The sequence below is a fragment of the Cryptotermes secundus genome, unplaced genomic scaffold (genome assembly GCF_002891405.2).
Source record: "Cryptotermes secundus unplaced genomic scaffold, Csec_1.0 scaffold26, whole genome shotgun sequence".
Lineage (NCBI taxonomy): Eukaryota > Metazoa > Arthropoda > Insecta > Blattodea > Kalotermitidae > Cryptotermes > Cryptotermes secundus.
The window spans coordinates 2,130,904-2,154,402 of NW_019743656.1; the positions used below are offsets into that span (position 1 = coordinate 2,130,904).

General features: G+C 37.5%; 2 protein-coding genes across 7 annotated transcripts in view; both read right to left on the reverse strand.

Annotated features, from left to right (window-relative positions):
• The window catches only part of LOC111874205, a 31,360-nt gene extending 22,740 nt beyond the window's left edge, over window positions 1–8,620 (reverse strand). Inside the window, exon 1 of one of the 2 annotated variants that reach the window (XM_023869504.2) lies at window positions 8,354–8,620. In XM_023869504.2, coding sequence (XP_023725272.1) covers window positions 8,354–8,380 — 27 coding nt within the window. In that variant the 5' untranslated portion in view covers window positions 8,381–8,620. Of the gene's footprint in view, window positions 1–8,068; window positions 8,139–8,353 lie in introns of those variants that run through there. The other variant, XM_033755376.1, reaches the window with a different exon arrangement.
• A 7,676-nt stretch (window positions 8,621–16,296) lies between these two features.
• LOC111874178 (dopamine D2-like receptor) overlaps window positions 16,297–23,499 on the reverse strand; it is a 476,109-nt gene continuing 468,906 nt past the window's right edge. For all 5 annotated transcript variants that reach the window (XM_023869455.2, XM_033755364.1, XM_023869454.2 and 2 more), the window contains 2 exons: window positions 20,875–21,151; window positions 16,297–19,949 (listed from right to left, as the gene is read on the reverse strand). In XM_023869455.2, coding sequence (XP_023725223.1) covers window positions 19,735–19,949; window positions 20,875–21,151 — 492 coding nt within the window. In that variant the 3' untranslated portion in view covers window positions 16,297–19,734. The remainder of the gene's footprint in view (window positions 19,950–20,874; window positions 21,152–23,499) is intronic.

Below are 23,499 nucleotides of genomic sequence, written 5' to 3' on the forward strand. Positions count from 1 at the left end.
ACCATGAAGATGGAAGTGGTATGTTCCTCCAATACACTGCTAACCTTCTACCAGAATACATGGTGTCACACTCCAGAAGGCCATAGTTTTAATATTCGCCACTGTTGAGAACCTCAAGTCACACTGCAAAATAAAGTTGTTCCAATGCTTAATTAAGTCCCATGACATGATGATATATGGGGAGAGTGGAGATATAGCTTCATGTAATATTAATCTCCATACCCAAAGGAGGTGAGGGGTCAGTTTCATGCTCAGGCTGCTTTATCTCCAGGGAAACCATTGGATAGGAGGCTAGGTGAACCCCAGAGTCGGTTTGGATGCATTGATGAAGAGCACAACCTCTACCACCACATGTAATCAAACCCCTGTTCTCCTGTTGTCCAGACTGAAGCCTAGTCACTATACTGACTGAGTTACATCATGGTTTATTAATACTTTTGCTCCCACTTTCTTGTGAGTTTAGCTCTTTCAGATATCAACATTTAGTTGGAACATACTGCTTCCATCTTCAGGTTTGAAGTGTCATACATTCAAGAGCATCACAATCCAGAAGGCCACAATGTGAACAATCACCACCAAGAAAACCTAAAAGCCTTAAATTTATATTTTTCTCTCACAAACTATAATAATTCCATTTATTTGTCTGGCTTCCGAATTATCACATTTTCCTCTGCATGGGAGTTCCGACTTAGAACACAGTTATTGCACTACTCCAGTCAGCTGCAACCTAAAGGAAACAAAGTAACACACCTTTCCAGATAAGCCTACATCAATAACAGCCACACTTCAGAAGTCATTCTGGCAAGATGTCAACCTCTATAACAACTGATGACCTTGAAAAGGAAGTAAGAATGTTTGCTGATAACATGACAATGGCTCAGGGTACGTATTTCCAAGGCATACAGACATTTCCCTTCTGTAATATGTCACTAGAGATCCTATGAAACGTGTCCTTTGTCACCGTAGCAGCACATGTCCTCAGGCTGCAAATGGAGAAATGGACCCCTGACGCAGAGGGTAACCATAAATGTACCAGTAAACACTGACAGACATCCAACATGGATCGTCCTCCAGCCCGTGTGTTTGACAAGGGGGCTAATAGCTCTGTACCACAAAAAGTCCACATGTCACAAAATGTTACACAGGGGTTTGGACTTGAAAGGATTCTTTGAGACAGCTGAAGAAATAGAAAATTGGCAAGAGAACTGGGAAATTATGAGTCTATTTAAACCATGTTCAATGAAAACATTCGGTAAGAGTCATAGTGTGTAGTCTGGTGAAAGCCAACTGATGTTTTCAAGGAACATGTCACCTATATCTTCAGCGTCAATGAGTAAGCCAAGTATGAAACCCGCATGAAGTACCAGGCTATACAGAATTATATCCCAGGTGGCAGATATCTTCATAACCACTGCTAAGAGAACCTCAGATCCAATACAGAAAACATTTAAATTTGGGGAATGCTTGCTATCATTCAGTTCAGAATTTTTTGTTTTCCCATTTAGTATCCAAAAACATAAAGATGAAAATATATAAAACTACAATTTTACCTGCTGTTTTTTGTATGGGTGTCAAAATTTGGACTCTCATGCCAAGAGAAAAAAACACCAATTGTGGGTGTTCTGGAAATGGGTGTTGAGGAGAACATTTCGACTCATGAAACAGCAGAAGGAACAGGATGAAGAAGAAATTTACACAATGAGGCACTTTATGATTTCTAATTCCTCACCAAATATTATTAGGATACTGAAATTAACGATGATGAGATCAGTGAGGCGTGTAGCACTCAAGGAGGTGAAGAGGAATGCTTATAGAATCTTGGTAAGGAGGCCTGAAAGGTAAGGAGTAGATGGGAGGATAATATTAAAATTTCGTTGAGGCACTATGCTACAAGCTGTAAGGTCACAGGTTCAATTCCCAATTATGTCACTGGATTTTTCAATTGACCTAACCCTTCCAGCCGCACTATGGCCCTGGGGTTGACTCAGCCTCTAACAAAAATGAGTACCAGGAATCTTCTGGGCAGCTGGCATGTAAGGCTGACAACCACACCTCCATCTGAGAGCCAACTATCTAGAAAATATGGGAGCCTCAACATCTCTCAACCCTATGCACCTTCACAGCCTGTTACAAGGATAGCGTTACCATTTATCCTGAAGAAACAGGGTTGGAGGATGTGGACTGGGTTTATATGGTTCAGGACAGGCACCAATGACAAGCTATTGTGAACATGGTACTGAACTTTCAGGTTCCAAAATATGGGGAGATTCTTGACAACCTGAACAACTATTTATTAGCTTCGTGAGGACTCTGCTCCACTTAGTTTGTTACTAAGAATAGATTATTGAAATATTCTGTTGACATAATTGCAAGAGCTATTGGATAGGAGGCAGGTTAGGTGTGCCCCAAAGCCAGTCTGGTCATGGTAACAAGGAAGAAAATGTCCCTAATGGGAATCAAGCCCCAGCTGTCCAGCCCATAATCCAGTCACTTTACTGGCCGAGCCGTTCTTGTCTCCTGGATTAAATAAATAAATTTTATATGGAAGAAGGTAAGGCCAGTCCAGTGACTGAAACTCTCCCTTTTTAATGGACCTAACTGAATAGGACTATTTTCTCCCTCACATTTGATAACAGAAAGTGATCAAGTTTCTGAAATGATGTATTTGAAAATGATCAAGGTAAGGGACAAAGTCTGAGATAGTTTTGTTCATGATGAGTTCACAATTTTAAATGGCTCCTGAATGCTGATGGAAATGTTTTATGTCCACCTATTCCATAAGGTAATGCTGCATAATCGCCACTCATCATTACAAACCAGTAGTAACCTATTATGATATATTTGTTAATATCTCTCAAGGACTATCTATACATTGCAGTGGTACAGAGGGATGAGGCTGAGAAATACAACAGCTAAATGACTTATAAGATTTTATATATAGTAAAAAAAAACAACAATTTAAAGTTTGATAGTGTGAAAATATCTAATTCCGTAAGAAGTGGCTCTAACATGACAAATATGAACTTTGGTATGTTTGCTTATAGTTCAGAGAGAAAGTGTTTTTAACAATTTACAGGACATGCAAATCCTGTGGGGTAAAGGGTGGCCAGTGCATAAGGCTGACAACCTCACTGCCATCTGTGAGCTGACTGTCTGAAGAAAATGAGGGAGCCTCTATGTCTCATAACCTTGTGGGCTTCCGAGGCCTGTTACAGGGATAGTTTTACCTTCACCTTTGCAAATCCTGTGACATACATGCTCATTTAGCGTAACAGGGCAACATGGCAACAAAACTAAAATTTTGTAGGACAGCTGTGTGAAGTTTTGTATTCGTTATGCATGTATACTAGCTAAGGATGTGACTAATGCATCCCCAAAACCTTTGTAAGGGTACAACCTCGAGCAGGCAACGTTACAAGATAAAATATCCTGTTTTCAATGAGATCTCTGGTACAGCGATTCTGATTCCCATTGCACATCAAAAATTAAGTCTTGTAGTTCTTTAATGATGAACTAATGATCTACATGATTATCTGATTATGATGACCCTCGAATATGTTTTACACACAGTTTAAAAGGAAGCAGAATTAAAGCAGCTATAGATGGTGCCATATTACACAATGTTAAAAGTAAGTCCAGCTTCCAGATAGTGACATAATAAAGCTAAAGTTTTGTACCACACACACTGGCATGAGCACATGCACACACACATACATATGCTAAGAATGTAACAAACATTAAATGCACAGAGAACAACTACAGTGTGACCTCGATATGAATGAATGAATACCATCTGCATTTTGGGGTGCCAGAGTTTGAGTCCCTGCTGCTATGTTCTGGCATCTGACTTACAATTACTACACTCCCATAGCACAGAACCCATCTATTATACAGTGGAACCTCTCTTAACGAGCATAATTCGTTCCAGAATCTTACTTGTAATGCGAAACACTCGTTAAGCGAAACAATTTTTCCCATATAAATTAACGTAAAATACGATAATGCGTTCCATGCCGAAAAAATACTCAAAAAAATGTATGTATAACGTTTATTCAAAGAAAATTATATATACATTGTTAAGGAGCATGAATCATCTTCATCTTTTCTTTTATGCGGAATGAAGCAACCTAGAATGCGAATTTGATTTGCAGAAAAAAAAAACCAAATTAATTTATTATTTATAATATATATATCTAATTCTTTTTTACTAGAAAGCTGTTTACAGACATTTGTTTTTGCCAACGCTTCAAAATTTGGTGAAAATGGGACACAGCATTATCATTAAATAAATTTGTAGCGCGCATAGCCACTGCCTTATTAGGGTGATGCTTTTCAATGTATGATGCAACAGTTTCCCATGCTTTCAGCATTTCTCTTATTGTGCCAGAAGATTGTTGCTTTTCTGTTACATCCTCCTCCTCCTCCTCTGACAAACTCTCCTCCACAACTTCTTGCTGTGAAACACAATGCAACTCCATAAGCTCTTCGGGGGTCAGCTCTTTGCTGTGCTCTTCCACAAGGTCATCGATGTCATTGTTATCCACCTCCAGCCCCATGATCTTGGCCAAAGACACAATCTCATTGACTATAGGCTCCATAGATACTATCTCAAACCCCTCAAAGTCACATTCAACAACACTCTCTGGCCAAAGCTTCTTCAAAGCAGAAGTGAAGGTTCTCCTGGTAACCCCTTCCCATGCCTTTTCAATCATCTTGAGGCAGGCAACGATGTGGAAGTGATATTTCCAAAACTCTCTGAGAGTGAGATTGGTCCCTTCAGTCACCTCAAAACAACGCTGGAAGAGTGCTTTAGTGTACAGCTTCTTAAAGTTAGAAATAACCTGCTGGTCCATAGGCTGGAGTAACAGAGTGGTGTTGGGAGGCAGAAACTGGATCTTGATGAATTTAAATTCTTCAGGGAGGTCATCTTGTAGGTCTGGAGGATGGGCAGGAGCGTTGTCCATACAAGCACGACATGGAGTGGCAGATTCATCTCAAGCAATTGTTTTTCCACAGAAGGACCAAACACTTCATTGATCCAATCAGTAAAAAGGTCACGTGTCACCCAAGCATTGTTGTTGGACCTCCACATCACATTTAGCCTGCTCTTCTGGACTTTACACTTCTCGAAGGCTCGTGGAGTTTCTGAATGGTAAACAAGCAGCAGTTTACTTTTCAAATCGCCGCTTGCATTGGCACAAAATAGCAGCGTGAGACGGTCTTTCATTGGCTTATGGCCGGACAATGCACTATCCTCTGCTGTTATATAGGTTCGCTTCGGCATCTTTTTCCAGAAGAGACTCATCTCGTCACAATTAGAAACCTGTTGCAGCAGGTAACCCTCAGAATCTACGAGCTTCTTGAAGTCGCCAATGAAGTTCTCTGCTGCCTTTGTGTTGGGGTTGCTGCTTCACCATGCCTTACAATGCTGTGGATGCCGGTTCTTCTCTTAAACCATTCGAACCACCCACGGCTTCCCTTAAATACTTCTTCTTCGGCCGTTGATGAACCTGACGTCTTTTTAACAAGGTCGGCGAAAATCATTTTCACCTTCTCACAAATGATGTTCTCGTTAATAGTGTCACCTTGCAATTGCTTTTCATTTGTCCATATGAGGAGCAACCTTTCAACATCGTCAATAATATGTAACCGGTGCATAGATATTCTTGTCACTCCCTTTGAAGCATCTGTCTCCTTAATCTTGTCCTTGTTCTTGAGGATAGTGCAAATCGTTGATGTAGACCGATTGTATGTGCGTGCTAGATCAGCCACGCTCACACCTCGTTCTCGCTTTTCAATGATTTTACGTTTCATTTCTACGGTTATTTTTATTCTCTTATGGCTGTCTTTTTGCGGCTTTTTTTCTCGGGGGCATTTCTGCAAGGGTTATTAAACTTTACACACAAAAAATAGCACAAATAATATGTCTGAACACAAGTTTGGAAAAATGTGTGATCACAAACGACACTAAGATACTAGCAGATGCAGAAGCTACGATGCCCTACCACTTAACAGTGCACAGTGAAATAGCTCTATCTCGGGAAACGTTTAGAAGAGGACACATGTACATATACACTTTTTTGCTTAGAATAGCCGATACTATGGCCTCCCAGAATATTAACCTTTCCTCCTTGGGCACCCTGTATAATTGATGTATGATCCTTCAGAAAAGCTGCATGTGACAATGACTGCTATCTGATGGTTGGAAAAGTTAGGGACTCACTATCAGTAAGTACAAATGAGCAATAAGAAAGTTTGATCTGGGAAGATTTCATCTCAACAGCTTAAATTATGTGGAAGTTTTCCTGAGTCACAATGCTGCATAGTTATGAGAGAGTCTGACGTTTCTGAGAAACCTACTGCCTCCATCTTCAGTGTCAAGAGCAAGACAAGCAAGAAACCAGCAGATCAGGGGGCAAGTGACAAAATATAATATGCATACTCATCTTGGCTTCTGCCATTATTAAAACCTGCAGCAAGGGGTGGAGGAATTGGAGTAGGCAAGTATAACACACTTCTATTAAGAATTTTTACTATTTCCACTCATAATAACAGATGAAGCAATATGTGTACTTTATTCATAACATAGAATATATATTATTAAAATATGTTTGTTTTCTCATCTTATGAACTGTCAAAAGTATGTCCAAACTCAAAGCACACAAGTCTGATACCCTCCATAACCCAGGAGTATTAAGGAATTACTACCACGAACCACAACATGGCAAGCAGAAATGCTAGCCTATGCTGCAAGAGGCTTGAAGGGATTTATGAATTCCTTGTTAATTTCTGGCTTATTACTTGAGCCATTCAAAACCTTCTTAACACACATTTATAGCACAGTATGATGAACCATCCATTATGTAGTTCTATATATCTGAATAATACATATACATACACAGCCCTGCTTCATTTAGTTTAAAATTATTTGAGAATAAAAAAAAGAAAATACAGCTTGCTCATTCAAGCCCCATGTTAACAAGTTGGAAGCACACCCCTGCTGTAATGGCTATTCTATACAGAAACCACACCCCTCTCCACAGACACATGCAATGTTTCTTTCATTGTGGCAGTTCACATACACTGATATTTCAGAAGAAGAAAGCTATGGAATTTGTGTGTATAAAATACAGGAACATATATAATATTCTAGTCACACAGACTAGGCTTAATTTCATACAATACATACTTTTTAAAATGGTCTCCTAAAAGTACACAGTCCTCAAAAATTGTCTAACTTAGTCAAACATTCCTTTTATTCAGTTTTAAATAATTTAAATCTAAGTTTTCAAAATATAATTTGGGCATAATCTGACGTTGTAAGCAATATGCATGTAACCCTGATTGTGTCATGAACTTGGGACGAAATATATACAGCTTATTTCAATATAAATATGAAACAAATGTATTCAACGACCTAATTATTTATAAATCAACAAATTCATACAATGGACATGAAAACATTAAATCTGTTTACAAATTCATGACAACAGATTTCTTCCTCTTTGTACCTCATGCTGGTATAATACAGACTACACCATAATGTCAGCCCACAGACAGAAAGTCGACAACAGTAACATAAATCCCATGAATTATAAACTGACAACAAATGAGTGATTGACAGTAGAATTAATTCATCGGCTCTTTAATGTCAAATATGCCACAGAGACTTCCTTCTGCCCATCTGTAGCAGACAGGAAATAATACACTTTGACTTCTTTGACACGACATATCGAAACAACAAAAAAAAAAAAAAAACATTACAATTACCTTCTGTTATGCAATAAGCGCAACTCATTACTTTTGCTTTCATTCTATATTTCACACTAATATACACCGTCAACGTTACAAACACTGCTTTCTAACAATGCATTCGAATTTACAGACGATATTTTTATTTCCGACAAACTGCTGTTAACTACACTGCAAAGTTCCTCGTCTCACCTTCACGACCTACTTTTGAAAAAATCGTCACTTTCTCATACAGACATTTCTATTTGATCGTGACATGACAGATGTTTTTAATATCTCTAGGAAAATGCCTTGTCCATTTAAAACGAATACGTACCATGAAGCGAGACAACAAACTGAGTATACTGGCACCGCTTTTCTTGCCAAGTTTACACATAAACAACAACAGCCGCTAACGTAAAGTGAATCTCAAGGTTATACCATCTCATAGGCATATAAGCCTACCACATCGTCAGTTTCGCGACGGGATTTCTAAATGAAATTTTAATGCACAGTGAGAAAATCAAGCACTTTTACAATCAGTAGCCTTCAAATGACGAATACGAAGTAAGCATTTTCTGCATTACTTCGTATTACAGACATAATAATACAAAATACTCACGGACTTCTTCACCGCTTCACTCGCCATAATATCACCACATAATGATGTGACGTCACGTTTCAGTCAATCGACATTCCTAGACTTGGCAACACGCCGTCTATGTTAAAAACTGCACTTCTTCGCAGACATGTCATTCACTTGCACTTAGTCTTGAGTAATGACCACATTCTAGAGTATTTTATGTCATTAACATTAATAATAATGTATCTTTTGTTTTAAAATGTCACGACCATTAAGTCTCAGCTACCGTGCATGATCAGCTGGTGCTCTGGGTGCCACCCAATCAAGGAAGTTTCATTTGCCGGCAACAATTTGCAGGTGCTAATATTCGCGACTGAATTATTTCCTTAGTCAAGACCTCATGAATTCTCATAGAAACATTTATACTGTCCTCATGACTAACTAATTTTATTATGTTATCATTCTGAATTAATTCTGCAAACTTTGGGGTTAGATATCCAAAGATATGGGGGTTACTTTTAGTCTGTGACCTGTCAATGTATACAATTCTATGGCACAAAAAGTCCGCATTGCAACAAATCCCAATGTTTCAGATATATGGCGCGACCTTCAAAAATGAAAGATGGCATGACGCGGAGGGAAACTGACGCCTAGCGCATGCCACCCGCATAACACATTTTGTAAAACGCAGTAGAAACTTCGCTAACTTAAACAAGAGTACTATGTTTTGGAATGTGGTGTCGTGTAGTCCGGTAGTTGTTGCACGATTCGGAGAAACTAACTGCTTCCATCTTCAGGTTGAAGAGTGAACCAAGGAAACAGCAAGCTGGGTCAAAATGTTATTGAGCTATCAGGCTACACGGCGTCACATTCATAATCACCTATGCCAGAATTTTAATTCCAACTTGGGTTATGACACTATGTAGTCTCATAGGCAACCAACATTTTGGAGGAATTGATTGCCTCTGCCTTCGGCTTAGAAATAATCTTCACCTCACAGAAATGATCACCACAGAACATTTCATTGAACAGAATTAGGTCATACATTTACAGAACACTATACGAAACCCTCTAACATAGTGTAGTTTCGATCCAGGCATAATGTAAGAGTTTGGCCCTACATAATTATACCTCCAAACCCCTTGTAACATCAATCCTATCTTCACATCTGTTAGAATAATTTAAATTGAAAGAACATTTCCATACTCATTTCATTTTATAAAAGTAACAATCACCTGGCAAATATGAAAGTGTTTAATGAATGTCATGATGCAATAGAATATATCAATGTATATCAATGTGGAAAGCAAATGGAAAAACTACCAAATTATCACTTTTCCTGGATAGTCTCTTTCCAAAAACAGAGGATCGCATTAAGTGGAGGAACTGTTTTGGAAGAGACTGTGGACCTGTCGTCTGACAGATTACTGAAGAATGAATGAAATATAAGCAACAAAATGTATACGTATAGTTAAATGTGTATTGCCTGTAGGTAAAATGGGAAGGTCACTGAGGCACAGCTGAATTGTCACCAACTCATAACGCCTGTGTCCCTAATGAAACTTGCATTCTTCAGATTGTGCTTGGCTTGATCAGGAAAACAGATTTGTATGAATTGATTTTTAAGAAATGGCGCTTTCCAATCATGATCAAACAACTAAGATATCATTATGAGTATATTAAATTTCTTGTAGGCACTCCAAAACCCTTTCAAGTGCATAAAGATTCATGAGGGCTCAAGGTTGATGATCTGTGTCTGATTGCTGTATGTAAGGAAAGGGGAAGCAGGTAGTAATGGGAGAGACACACATCAGAGATATAAGACAGTGTTATAGAATAACAAACATTTTATTTATACTCATCTTACAACAGTTAGCATGTTCTCTTCTGATAAAGAGTGTGAAGAACTACCTCACTAATTTTGTTTTCAAGTTAGGTGATTATTCTACAGTGAATGTGGAATCGAAGATGTACACACAGCAGTCACAGAAATTTCAATCTTGTTTAGCACTTTACACAGTTAAAATGTTGAGAGATAAAATCTGTATGTGAACACACTCTCGAGGGGAAAAAAGTTACTGTCTTGTTAGTTTTTAAAACTCAAGAAAATAATACCATAATCAGTTCCACGGTGTCTAGTTTAAATTGTCCGCAAACATGTGTTAGGGTGCCAATGGAAGCACAGAATCTATTATAAAACACTGCAAAATTATTTGTACGTGTAAATATATTTTGTACACAAAACAAAATATCATGGAATGGGGCTCAATATAAAAGAGAAATACAGGGTAGTAATATATATATATATATTACTTCTAAATTCCCTCTATAAAACTCTTTTAATATTGCATGATTTGGGACCTATGACAAAATTTTCCATACAGTTCAAAGTAAGTCAATTTACATCAAAAAAAGAAATTACTTCTTAAATTTCTCTGTATACTGATCAGTCATGTTACTACATACACATCACGAAGCATTAATAAGAACAATTAAATACATGGGCCATTTTATTTTTTCATTAACCTATGTTCATGATCCTGGAACGATATTCTTAATACAACAGCAAATATTCACATATGCACAAATATACAAATGAATGTTTCAGGTTTAGATAGGGCTACACCAAAACATGAACATACATGAATATTATTCACAGTTGCAGAGAGCCTAAGTACATGCACAGTAGAAAAATTAAAGCACACAATATTTTATTCCTTTCAAAAAAACAATGGAGATTCTATACAATATCCAAAATTGTCCTTTGCCAGCCACTATCTTCAATGGAACCCTGCTGTCCTTTAATATGGACTTTGATATAAATTACCGCATTCACTACCATATTTATGGACAATATAAATGCGAGTCTTATGTACAAAAACTGAAAGATGCAAAGTTGAAGAATGGATGATAAATTCAGAAGCACTTCCAAATAAACCAAGAGCTAGCACTCTCAATTTGGATATTGGAACACAGCCCAAATATCACTTCTTATTGCTTGCTGTCTCCAGAAAATGTACGCACAAAAGTTTTGGCACCAATATAGATATGCTATCATCAATATAGCCACCTTAATAATGTCTGAAAATGTGTTCAGTTAGTGAACACTGATAATATTAAAAATAAACTAATCTGCTGCTTCACTGGTTTCAAGTCTTCAGCAATTTACATACAGGATTAAGCGTGAAACTTACAAAATTTATATTCTCCACAGTGTTATATTGTTGACAGTTGGTATTTACAGCTAATGAGTAATAATTTAGGTACCAACAATTCAGAACTTACCAATACTAAGGTGTAGTTCTTTTAACATATGACTGATGCTTATGTATAAAATCTAAGCTTACTCAAAAATCCAAAAACATATGAAGCTTTATCAGTTAACATTTTACAGTGATGATGAGGATAATGATAATAATGGATATCTTTTTCTCGAATAAAGGCTCATTCTGTTAAGTGACTTTAAAAAATGCCAGTTTCAAAATGTTAGCAGTAATCAAACAAAATTATTGCTGAAATAACTGAATATGACATTACTATGTCTTCCCACAAATGTATGCATGGCTATTCAGGTGTCCAAGTGTAAACAACATGATAATAATTTAAAAACACATTTCTGAACATTTTCCAGTTGACACAGTCCTCAGTATCAGAAACTTCATGTACCCCTTTTCAGTGGTGGCTTTATTTTGACCTCAAGCTTCGTGTTATTTTGTGCTACCAACATAACACAACAGAGACTTCTTAATTTTCAACAAACTTTATTTATTGTATGCAACTAAGTTTGTGCAAAAGGAAGTTATCTGGACTTTCTGAAGCCATTTTAACTTGTGTGTGACAATGTATGAAATATATACCAGATACCCTCTTTTGAAGTTTCATGTTGCCCCTGGGTGTATATGTATCCTGCGCTCAGAATGGCTGACTTAAGTCGCTATCAATGTCACCAGTTTCTTCCTCCCAGGACAGATCTAGCTGCTGTATAATGCTTGCTCATTTGCATTACCTAACTCTTTCCTCCAACTGACAGCAGCACTGTCTGGGGACATATTTTACAGCACAAAAGGGAATTCGTAGTCTCTGTTATTTGAAGCACACCATTACAGAGACACCCTCATGTAAAGCCTTTTTGGGGAGCAGTTGATTTGAACACTAAACTGAGGAAAATTGTAAATGGATGAAGTTTAATATTAAGTATATAAACTTGTGACTACTGAAAATGAAAAATCAACAGGGGCTGCAATGTAATGGGTCATCGTGGTCAAAGAATAATGTCAGCATACCAGGGCAAGAGAAGAAAGCTAAAGGTTCACCTTCTATTGAATAACAGCATTAAATGGCTAAGTAATATAAAAAGGGATTACCTTGTTTCTGGTTTTTGTCCATTGTCTAGTATTCTGAAAGAGCATTCTAGTGCAATATATCATCATCAAAATCTTCTAAAATTTAAATTATACAACAATTAAGTTTCTAACAGCTAAGTTTTTATGATTTTTGTCTCAAGCTAGATCTAAGTGTTTCTGATGATGGTGTCCAACTTTTAATGATACAAAAATAGAGTTAAGCAAAGCTATTCCTGTAACAGGCCATGGAGGCTTATAGGGTTGGGAGACATCAAGGATTCCATATTTTCTAGACAATCGGCTCTCACAGATGGCAGTGAGACCACCAACCTCGTGCCCCAGCCACCTTTGACCCCAGGAAAATTCATGGTACTCATTTCTGTTAGAGGCTGAGTTGGCATCAGGGCCATAATGCAGCTGGAAGGCTTAGGTCAACTGAAATATCCAATGACCTCATAGGGAATTGAACCCATGAACTTCCAGCTTGTAGCACAGTGCCTCAACCAGCTATGCTACTGCGTGCACATTAAAAACTATACTGTACATAAACTGTTTCAGTTTTCACCATAACCTTTTTTAAACAATTGTTTTTAATTCAATAAATAGTTAGCTACTGTGTGCCCCAGTGTGTTACTATAAAAATGGCTATTACTTTAGACACTGTCTATTGTCTAGATATTTTTTTAAACATTTCGGAAACTGAATCCATTACTCTCCATCAGGTGTATAACAGAAAAGATCCACCCAGTTTGGCTCATCAGGAAGGTCAGTTTCAATAACTTGACTCAATGCTCTCAGAAAAAACTCAAGATGCCCGACATGTCCAAAATACTTTAAACTTATTGTTTGTAGTATTGCTATTGTAGAACATTTATGATTCAAAATGCTTCCTAAATTCTTCCACAGATGGCACAATATGGTACTTTAACAGTCAGCACTCACCTAGCCCAGTGTCTCAATGGTATATAGTCCCACACAGCAATGTAAAGGTTAAAACAAGTAAAAGGAAATACGGATGTGAAGTATATGGCCAAATGTGTATGGTGATTATTACAGATTCTACTTTAGCACAGTCAGTATAGCGACTGGCTATGGGCTGAGAGACCAAGGGGTCAGAGTTTGAGTCCCGATAGGGTCAAGAATTTTCACTTCTACAATTGTCCAGACCGGCTCTGGGGTCCACCCAACATGCTATACAATGGGTACTGGGGGTTTTTTCCCAGGAGTAAAGCGACTGGGGCCAACTAGTGTCAAGGTCAAGAAAATGTGGATCTATAAATCCACTCCCCCATACGTCTTCTAACTTTTTCTTTGGTGCGTGTGCGCGCGCATGTTAGAGAGAGGGGGGGCTGAGTTTCTCACAGCACAAAAATTACTGTCCGTGGGAATGTGACATCACATATTCGGAAGATGTACCAGTGTCCTGAGAGAACATGATGCTTCCATCTTCAGGGTAGTAATGGAAAGTATGTGACATGACAGGAAGAGTTGGGAAGCCATGCTGTCCCTGTCCCTCTATCTGCACATTTTTCCATGTTCAGCTCACTTTTCTACCCTGACAATACAGACCAAAAACTCCTCCCAAACACTATCAAACACCTACCAGAACACATGATGTCACATCCCAAAAGAAGTATTCTTTGTTTCTTTGGTAACTCACTGTGTAAAGCTAACATAATATCTTGATTTTTGGTGGTATATTATTTATTGACATTTTATCAACTGCAGAGGCTATGTGTCATCAGACTAATACGAATGGGAATTCTGAAGAGGTGGGCACCACATTATGACGTCTTTCACAGAGGAGGGGAGATAAGAGAAAAAACAAAACACCAACAGCAGCAGTTAGGGAAGTCAGTTTTGCCTGAGATCAATAACTCCCAAGCACTAGCAGAACTGCAAGGTTTGGTGATAATGCATCATCACAATCCTGTCCAAGCACAATCTGAAATGATCAGTCAGGAACCACTGACACCCCCAGAGGGTTGCAACTATTTCTTGGTTAGGAACCATGACACAGCAATATTCTGGCAAACCACTATTTTCAAATTTCACCACCTTCATTCTTCCATACATAAAACGAAAGCATAAAAAAGTAAAACTTTTTGACTGGGTTCATAACCTAATAATTTAGTTTTTCATAGTAGTTTTAAAATGTGAGATTTTAGATCCTAATTTTGGCATCAGAATTACGGCCTTCTGTGATGTGATGTCAAATAGTTTTGAAATACTGCTATATATATCATATGACAGAGTGATTCAAAAGTCACAAAACTCTGACAGCATTGTTACTGTAATGTGACATATGTTAAAAATGTAGTCTTATGTGGGACACAGACCTGGGATGTGTCTCCTGGAACTGTCTCTGAATAAGTGCCTATGAATAGTGAAGCACTATGCTTGGGAGGATGTGATGCTGCAGTGACTGAAAATTATATAATAGTGGCACAGGATGACCATCTCTCAAAATTCCACCAAAGGTTGTGAGCAATTGGGGTTGATCAGAGTGCCAGCTGTTGCACACACACAATCATAATCCATCATCTTGTTGCATATTACTGAACACGAAACGCTGGACTGCATAACTTTCAAATAAGCATGTACCTGAGGTCACATCCCAGGAGACTGCAATCTTCTTGATTTTAGTAGCGATCTCAAAGTATGCTGCAGGACTCTGAACGTGCATTTGTACTACTCATATGTTCTACAGGACCGTGGTTGAATGACCACGGACACCCCATTCAGCATCAATCAGGAAAACCTCAAACAATATTTGCATGCACAATTTCAAAATTATAAATTCAGTAGATGTCTTTAAATTTTCAATAACATTTACAAATGACCCATCTAGTTCATGGGCACAAATGTGACATTTCTCTCTAAGCTACAATGACAATGTAATTAGCTGTTTTTGTTTTGCACTATTTCCACATAAAAATAGGTTAATTTATTTATTATATCTAAAGTATAAAGCTTATATGTATGTGGAGTCCCAAGTGAGTAAGATATTTTAAGAGATGAATGTTCTTAAAATAAGAAATCTCTATAAATGAACAGTCATTCTCTCTATGGAGCACCGCTGTCATAGGTCCAGTCTAGATTCTAAGTTATTTATTTTGCAAGGATTTGAAATGTTCTATGCGATGCATGATATGTCTAGGCTGAAATGTATTCATATGTACAGTATATGAAAATGATGGTAACATGTTCAGTTGCATTCTTAGATATAACTGAAAATCTGAAATAAAATTCAATCAACAGAGGACAGTATAAGATGCGAAAACTGTTACTTATCTTCAAGGAAACTCTGTGTCATATCAAAATGTGTCAATCGGACTTTTTTTTTTTTTTTTGGAAAAGCAGTAACATTACTGGAATCATTAACTCAGATAATTCAATGGTTATACTTTACTACAGTGCTTTAAGATGTAATGTTCAATCTCCAGAACTCTAAAACAGGGGCAACCAACTACCAGATTACACAGTCTCATAACCCGACCAAAACATAAATTTCAGTCTCTAATTTCTGAAAGTATATATTTATTTCCCAGTCATCTTTGGCTGTCTCAGTAGGAATTTTATTTTCATTTTCCTTAAGTTGTTTCATAAACATTTCATACCTGCCACTTAATTGTACTTTTATTTTTCTACTTGTATTTCAAAGTTTTAACACTGTATACAAATATTAATAATAACATGAGATTTGAGATTCTCTCTCTCTTGAGTGATGTGATGTAACAATTTACTGGATCGCATGGCATCATATCCCACAAGACAATAACCTTTACACTCACCACCGTGAGATCGTACAAACTCACAGAAAAAATGAAGCTAATACTGCCTTTTGCAGACACAGACACTTTTGTCAATGAGTTTCACCCAATATGAAATTTTAGGTTTTTACATTCAGAATGAGATGGCTAACCTGAAGATGGAAGCAGTATGTTTCTCTGAAATTGACTATATGGTGTCAAAGACCATAATCCATTTTATTTTATTTACACAAGAACTTTTCTAGCATTGTACTTGAAGAATACTTAACAGTTACTAATATAAATATATGAAGAAGTTTAAATTGTGGAAATTTTAAAGTAAATTTATGAAGGATCCACGAAATCAATCCCAACTGGTCTATCTTCTATACAAGCTGAAAATACTGACCCAAGAGTGCAACTAACATACATTCAGAAAGTCACAAATTTGTGGTACTTTTAAATCTGCACATCAATTGTGACATGTCTTCACACCATTTCTGTATTTGATTTGAAGAGTGACTGTTTTGTTTCTTAATATATAATGAGAAGGTAATTAAGTTTCAAATACAACCTCATTTCAAGCCAATACTGCATCATAAGAATTTTCCTATATGTACAGGACTAAAATATTAATATTAAGAAATCAGAGTGAACATTTTCAAATATGTAAATTCTCAAACAGAAGCCCAAGATACCTCAGTCAGTACAGTGACTGACTATGAGCCCGACGACGAGGGTTCGATTCCTGCAGGGGCACACCATTTTCTTCACTAATGTGTCCACATCAGTTCTTGGGCTCACTGAGCCTAAATTCCGACATGTAACAGGAAATAGTTCAATGTGGGTGAAGTGACCATTGTGTGAAGCTGACCACTCATTTCGTTCTAGTGTCAACGTTAAGAATATGTGGAGTTACACTTCCACTGCCCCCCATCATATGGTAATTCATTCAGCACAGGGGAAACTTACTGATGTGTAGTGTTAGTTCCTAGTTTCTTACAAACAATTTTGCTTCCAATCTTCCAGAGTGACAAACTTTGTACCAAATTCCCAGGACAGGGAAATGACAAGCTGCATCTAGGAAGTAAATCTTGAGATAATTGAAAATAATCAAGGTAAAAACAACAAATAAAAGTGTACAAATTAAATGTTTCAAGGAATGTGCAATATAATTCAAATAAATCTTTTGCTCACTTAACTGGATTGGTTTCAGACACGTTTTCTACTCCAATCTGCCAAACAAATGAGTTCAAGTGGTGACTTGTATATGGAAAATGACCTGTTTGCATATCAGCCACAACAATGACTATCCCAACTGAGACCTCAGACCCTCTGGCAAATGTCATAATAATATCTCAAATTAGGCTATGATCGCTTCCCCCCACATATTTTCCAGATTTTCATTCATTAAACATCCTCTCATCAAATGTAATTACTTACAAAAACAAACAAGGAAGAAACCATGGCTTGAGTCCACAAGCGAACTATATAGACCGAGAGACCGGTGAAGTTAGTGAAGATGTAATTATTTACAGATTTTTAAAATAGACCACAAATAAATAAATAAGTAACATATTCCAGTCTACATAAATGATTACTTCTGTTATAAGCATATTACAGTGTTTTAGTATCTTTCACATTTTAGACGAATTTGGTAGAACCCGCAGTGTCTTGTACGGTGTCAAGGAAAGGTTTTGAAAAAGATGAAGACATAGTATTCCAGAATTTATATTTTATAATATTTATCAAATATACATCTGTCATCATGGAAGAAGTATGAGAAGGTCTGCAAAGATACTAACTCCATGGAGCTCAAGCCTTCTTCAGAAGCTAATGATCATTCAACAACTCAAGAAGTTCCACACCTTTTATAGAACCCAAATGTTCATTATTATGTTCACAACAGCCTGCTACTGGTCTATGTCTTCAGCCAGATCAATCGAGCCCTAACCTTCATACCCTACTTGTTGTATAAGATCTATTTTATTAATACTATCCTCCCATTTGAGCCTAAGTCTTAAAACTGAAATCTTTCATTAAAGAATTCAAACCAAAATGTTGTATGCATGTTTTATTTCGCTAATATGTCCTACATGTCCTGCCCCACCTCTTCTCCATTTGTGATCACTGGTGAAGATTACAGATAATGATGCAATTGTCTCCAGTCCCCTCTTACTTCATCCTTCTTGGGTCCACATATTCTCTGCAGCACCCTTTTCTCAAACACCATCAGTCTTTGCAAAACTGTTAACACCTTATTACCTTTTGTTTTGCTGTGGGATGATTGATGATGACGATGATAGCATACCCCTTGAAATGGTCATACAATTGCACACTGAACTTAGGTCAGGATGACAGAATTCATACCCTGTTTTTTCAGATCTTTCATCAATTATTATTCACAATAGGAAAAGTGTGATGCAAACTCACATTCAACATACAGCAAATGCGACACATTTCTTTATAAACACAGTGATCATTATGTGGTATACAGTGTTTCTTCAACTTGCATGTTTCGAAAAGTTTTGAACTAGTTCTCTTTCAGTTGTCATTATAATGAAAACAAGAGTTAAAAGCTTCAGGAGTCACATTAACTTGAATATACATGCATTCTTTGGCTTCTGGTGATTTTGAAAGCATTCCAAATTTCAGAAGAGGAAATAAACAGAGAGATTAATGGGCAAACAAAATACAGTTTTAAATTTTTATCACATTATAAAAGGAATGTCACAGAACAGAGAGATCCCAATACAATGCAAAATAACAATCTATAAGGCATACTTTAAACTAATAAAAATGTATGAAAGTGATGCATGGATCCATGAGAGAGCAATAAAATTATAGACTTCAGCATGGCAAAAAGGAAACTACAACAAGAACTTAAAGCAAAGAATCCTATGGGATGTTCCACAACAAAACAGTTTGGCCAGGTACTGGAAGACATGATGAAGGGAGGACAGATCTGGAAAGACAGAAAGAAAGGATTATGGGAGTTTGGAAACTATTTGTTCAACCCATACAAAAACGGAAATGATGCCAGGAGAAGAAAATTGATATTCTTTGGCTTTCTAACATTATCTGAACAATCTTCCACCCCAGAAATTCTTTCATCCCTTCATGAAATGAATGTATTTAAGAAACTAATTACTTCCGAAGCTATTTACATCAAAGAACTTTCACCCTTTCCAAATACAGGAATGTCAGTTGCCACTTTTTCTACAAACCTTCATTTTTATTATATCTCTGTGGACAGAAATGCTCTGGGAGATCTTGAGGAACTCTGAAGATGGTCACAAAAGCGAAGCTGCTGAATCCAGTAATGTTACGTACCAAGTGCCATTAGTTTCTTGAATGCTTTGCGAAATTCTGGGTTAAATATGGTATAGATGACAGGGTTCACAAAACTGTTCATATATCCTAGCCACGTTGTCAAGATGAAAGCTGTGACACCTGGTGAGCAGTCTAATGATAATTTGGTGCACATTGCGTCCAGAATGTTGCAAGTGAAGAATGGCACCCAGCAAATCAGGAACACGCCTGCAACATTAGAATGTTTGGAAGTTATCCGACAATTGACTCTCTTACTATCCCGATCAAGTCAAGGAGGATGTGCTGGGCTGGGCATGTAGCATGAACAGGGGAGAAGAGGAATGCATAAAGGATATTGGTGGGAAGGAGACCACTAGGAAGACCAAGGCATCGGTGGGTGGACAATATTAAAATGGATCTTAGAGAGATAGGATGGAAAGGTATGGATTGGATTGATCCGGCTCATGATAGGGACCAGTGGAGGGCTCTTGTGAACATGGTAATCAACCTTCGGGTTCCATAAAAAGTTGGGAAGCTTTTGAGTAGGTCCACAGATGGTGGCTTTTGAAGAAGGGCTGAGCTCCATGAGTGAGAGTGAGAGTTACTATTCCAAAGATGTATGGGGGGACCAAAAATTGTGGCTTTTAGACAAGATACACTGTCTTGGACCATAAAAACAGTAAAGAAATGTGAGGCAATTACAAACGCCACAAACAACAGAATTTATAATATTAAGCTCAGTCTACTTAGTTGCATCTTCTTATACTGCCTCAGCAACATTTCTGCCATTACAGTGTCCATGACATGAGAATGATGGCATAGTTGTAACACTTTAGACTCATATTTGGGAGTGCTTGGTTAAAATTCATCTATGGAGGGAAATGGTGGGATAGTACCTCAACCAGGCCATGACTTGCATCCTTTCCAATTCACCATTCATCAAACATGCTACCATTTAACGCTTATATAGTCTAGACAGTGACAGCATCATAAAATTAAAAAGAAAAAAAAATTGTGGTGCAGCTTGATAGCAGTGAAAGGCTATTTCTTCATTACATTTAATTTTTCCAGAAATAATCCCAGTCCAATGTATTTGCATACATCCTAAAACCCACCAGCCACAGTTAGTTGAATAAACTTGAAAAATGCTTACCCAAAACAATAGCGAGGGTTTTGGTAGCTTTTCGTTCTTTCTTAGCTGATGATTTCTCCCGTTTCTTGCGACTCGCTTTGTTCACTTTGTAGATTGTGAATCTGGAACTGGTTGTACTTTTACGTTCCTTCTTGGAGCCAGTCACCCCGGTGCTAGGAGTTTCCTCCTCTGGAAGTTCAACTTCTGTGCAAGTGCGAACGGATGTTGTACCCTTCTGCACCGGGCTATTTGTCTGCTGATCGTTGACAGCAGCTGCTCCATTCCGACGAACCTGCGACTTTGGAGTAAGAAAACATAATAAAATATATATCAAACACACCCATGACAATACACAATCTCCAACATAATTAATATTCAAGATTTGAGGCAATAACAACAGCAAATATTAAAATTACAGTCTTCTCAGATGTCGCAGGCTGAAGGAAGGTACTAGTGTTTTGGAGCAACCTCTTTCTCCGTTTTCAAGATTGCCCAGACAGGATATCCAGCATCAATCACATCCCAGAAAAACCATAATCTTAAAATAATATTACACGTATATGGAATCAGCCATTATCAGAAACTTTCAGAGGATCACTATTATCATGTTCTCTATACAATTTATACAACCTCACAAATTGTAAACCTGATATTTCAATTACCTCTTCGTTTCGAATGTTCTGAAATGAATACACCACAAATTAAGGTTAAAATTATATTGGTGAATAAGTACATATTGCTTCAATTCGCTTTTACTTACTTCATTTGTATATAAAGTAGTCTCAAACTGCTTAAGAATTGAAATTAAAATAAATATCTGCAAACGTATTAAATAATTCCATTTATTTTGGAATCCTCTTCATTATGAACCCTGCACAATGTGTGCTGCTTTCATGCGATACACTTTCATATTCTCCGGTAGAAGTGGTACACAACGTTCCATAGATGGCAGTAGAAACCATGGGACTACTAGTGTCATCTATACACTATTTTACCATACTTAGAACTACTTTGTCACAAGGATCACAAGACGGAAGCCAAAAGTGGGAGGGGGGGCAGTAGGCTATAGAGTGATGGGTTAATGTCTTAGCTGTCACACAAATAATATGGATGCCGGATCCTGGTTATCAATATGTGGAATAAATAACTCCTACAAAATCATACCCAGCATATGATAAATTATATGTGGAATACTTGCTACTATTCGGTTCAGGATGCTCTGTCTTGCTATCAGCAAACTAACACATGAAGATTAAGATGCACAGAACTATAATTTTGCCTGTAGCTTTGTATGGGTATGAAACTTGATCTCTCACATCAAGGGAAGAACACAGACTGTGAATGTTTGCGAGCAGGGTGCTGAGCAGAATATTTGGACCTAAGGGTGAGGAATTGACAAGAAGCTTGAGAAAATTACATAATGAAGAGCTTCATAATTTGTACTCCTCGACAAAGGTTTGCATGATCAAATAACATAGGATGAAATGGGCAGTGCATGTAACATGCATGGGAGGAAAGAAAGGTGCATATGAAGTCTAATCAGGAAAACCTGAAGGAATGTGGGAACTGAGAAGAGCTGGGTGTAGATGGGAGTACAATATTAACATGGACCTTACAGAAATGCAATGGGAAGGTGTGGACTGGATTCATCTGATTCAGGTCAGGGATAAGTAGTAGGCTGTTGTGAGCATGGTAATTAATGAACTTGCAGGTTATGTGAAATTCTAGGAATTTTTTAGGTAGCTGAACAAATCTTAAATCCTCAAGGAAAACTTAAGCTTCATGGAGCTGATGGGCTACTTATGTACCACAATTTGTTACACTTACGGCTTCTTTGAGAATGGAAGTAGCCCTTCTTAGCCTGCCATATAACCCACCTAAATTGTTTTAATGCTATGTACAAAATATATGTACACAGCCATAATAAGGATTCATTCATCAGTAATCTGTCAAGACAACAGGCCCACAGTCTCTTCCAAAACAGTTCCTCCACTTAATGCGATCTAGAGCTTTCTCCTTCAAATAAGAATATCCTCTTCTGTCCCCAAGGTCATCCAGCATCTTCTTACGTCTTCTTCTTCGTCTTCTTGTCACTTCTATCTGCCCCTCTATCTTTCCTTCAATAACTTCTTTTAGAAGGCAGTTTCTACGTAAAACATGACCAATCTAATTAGCCTTCCGTTTTCTTATTTCATGTAGGATATTCCTCTGCTCACTGACTCTAATTAACACTTCTTCATTTCTCACATAATCGGTCCAACTGATCTTCTCCATCCTTCTCCAACACCACATTTCGAAGCTTTCCAGGTGTTTCTGATCTACTGCCCTAAATGTCCAAATTTCAGCCCCATACAAAGCCATGCTCCAAATGTAGCATTTCACTAGTTTCTTTCTCAAATTTAAGTCCAATTTGCAGGTAAAAAGATTCTTCTTGCTAAATGCAGCTTTTTCCATGGCAATCCTAGATTTAATTTCACAAGTACACCTTCCATCATCTGTTAACAAGCTACCCAAATATTTAAAACATTTCACATTCTCCAGTTGTTTTTGGTCTATCTTTATTGTGACTGGGGTTGGTTGTCTCGAAATTTTCATTACTTTTGTTTTCTCCACATTCATTTCCATGCCATAGCACCTTCCAATTTC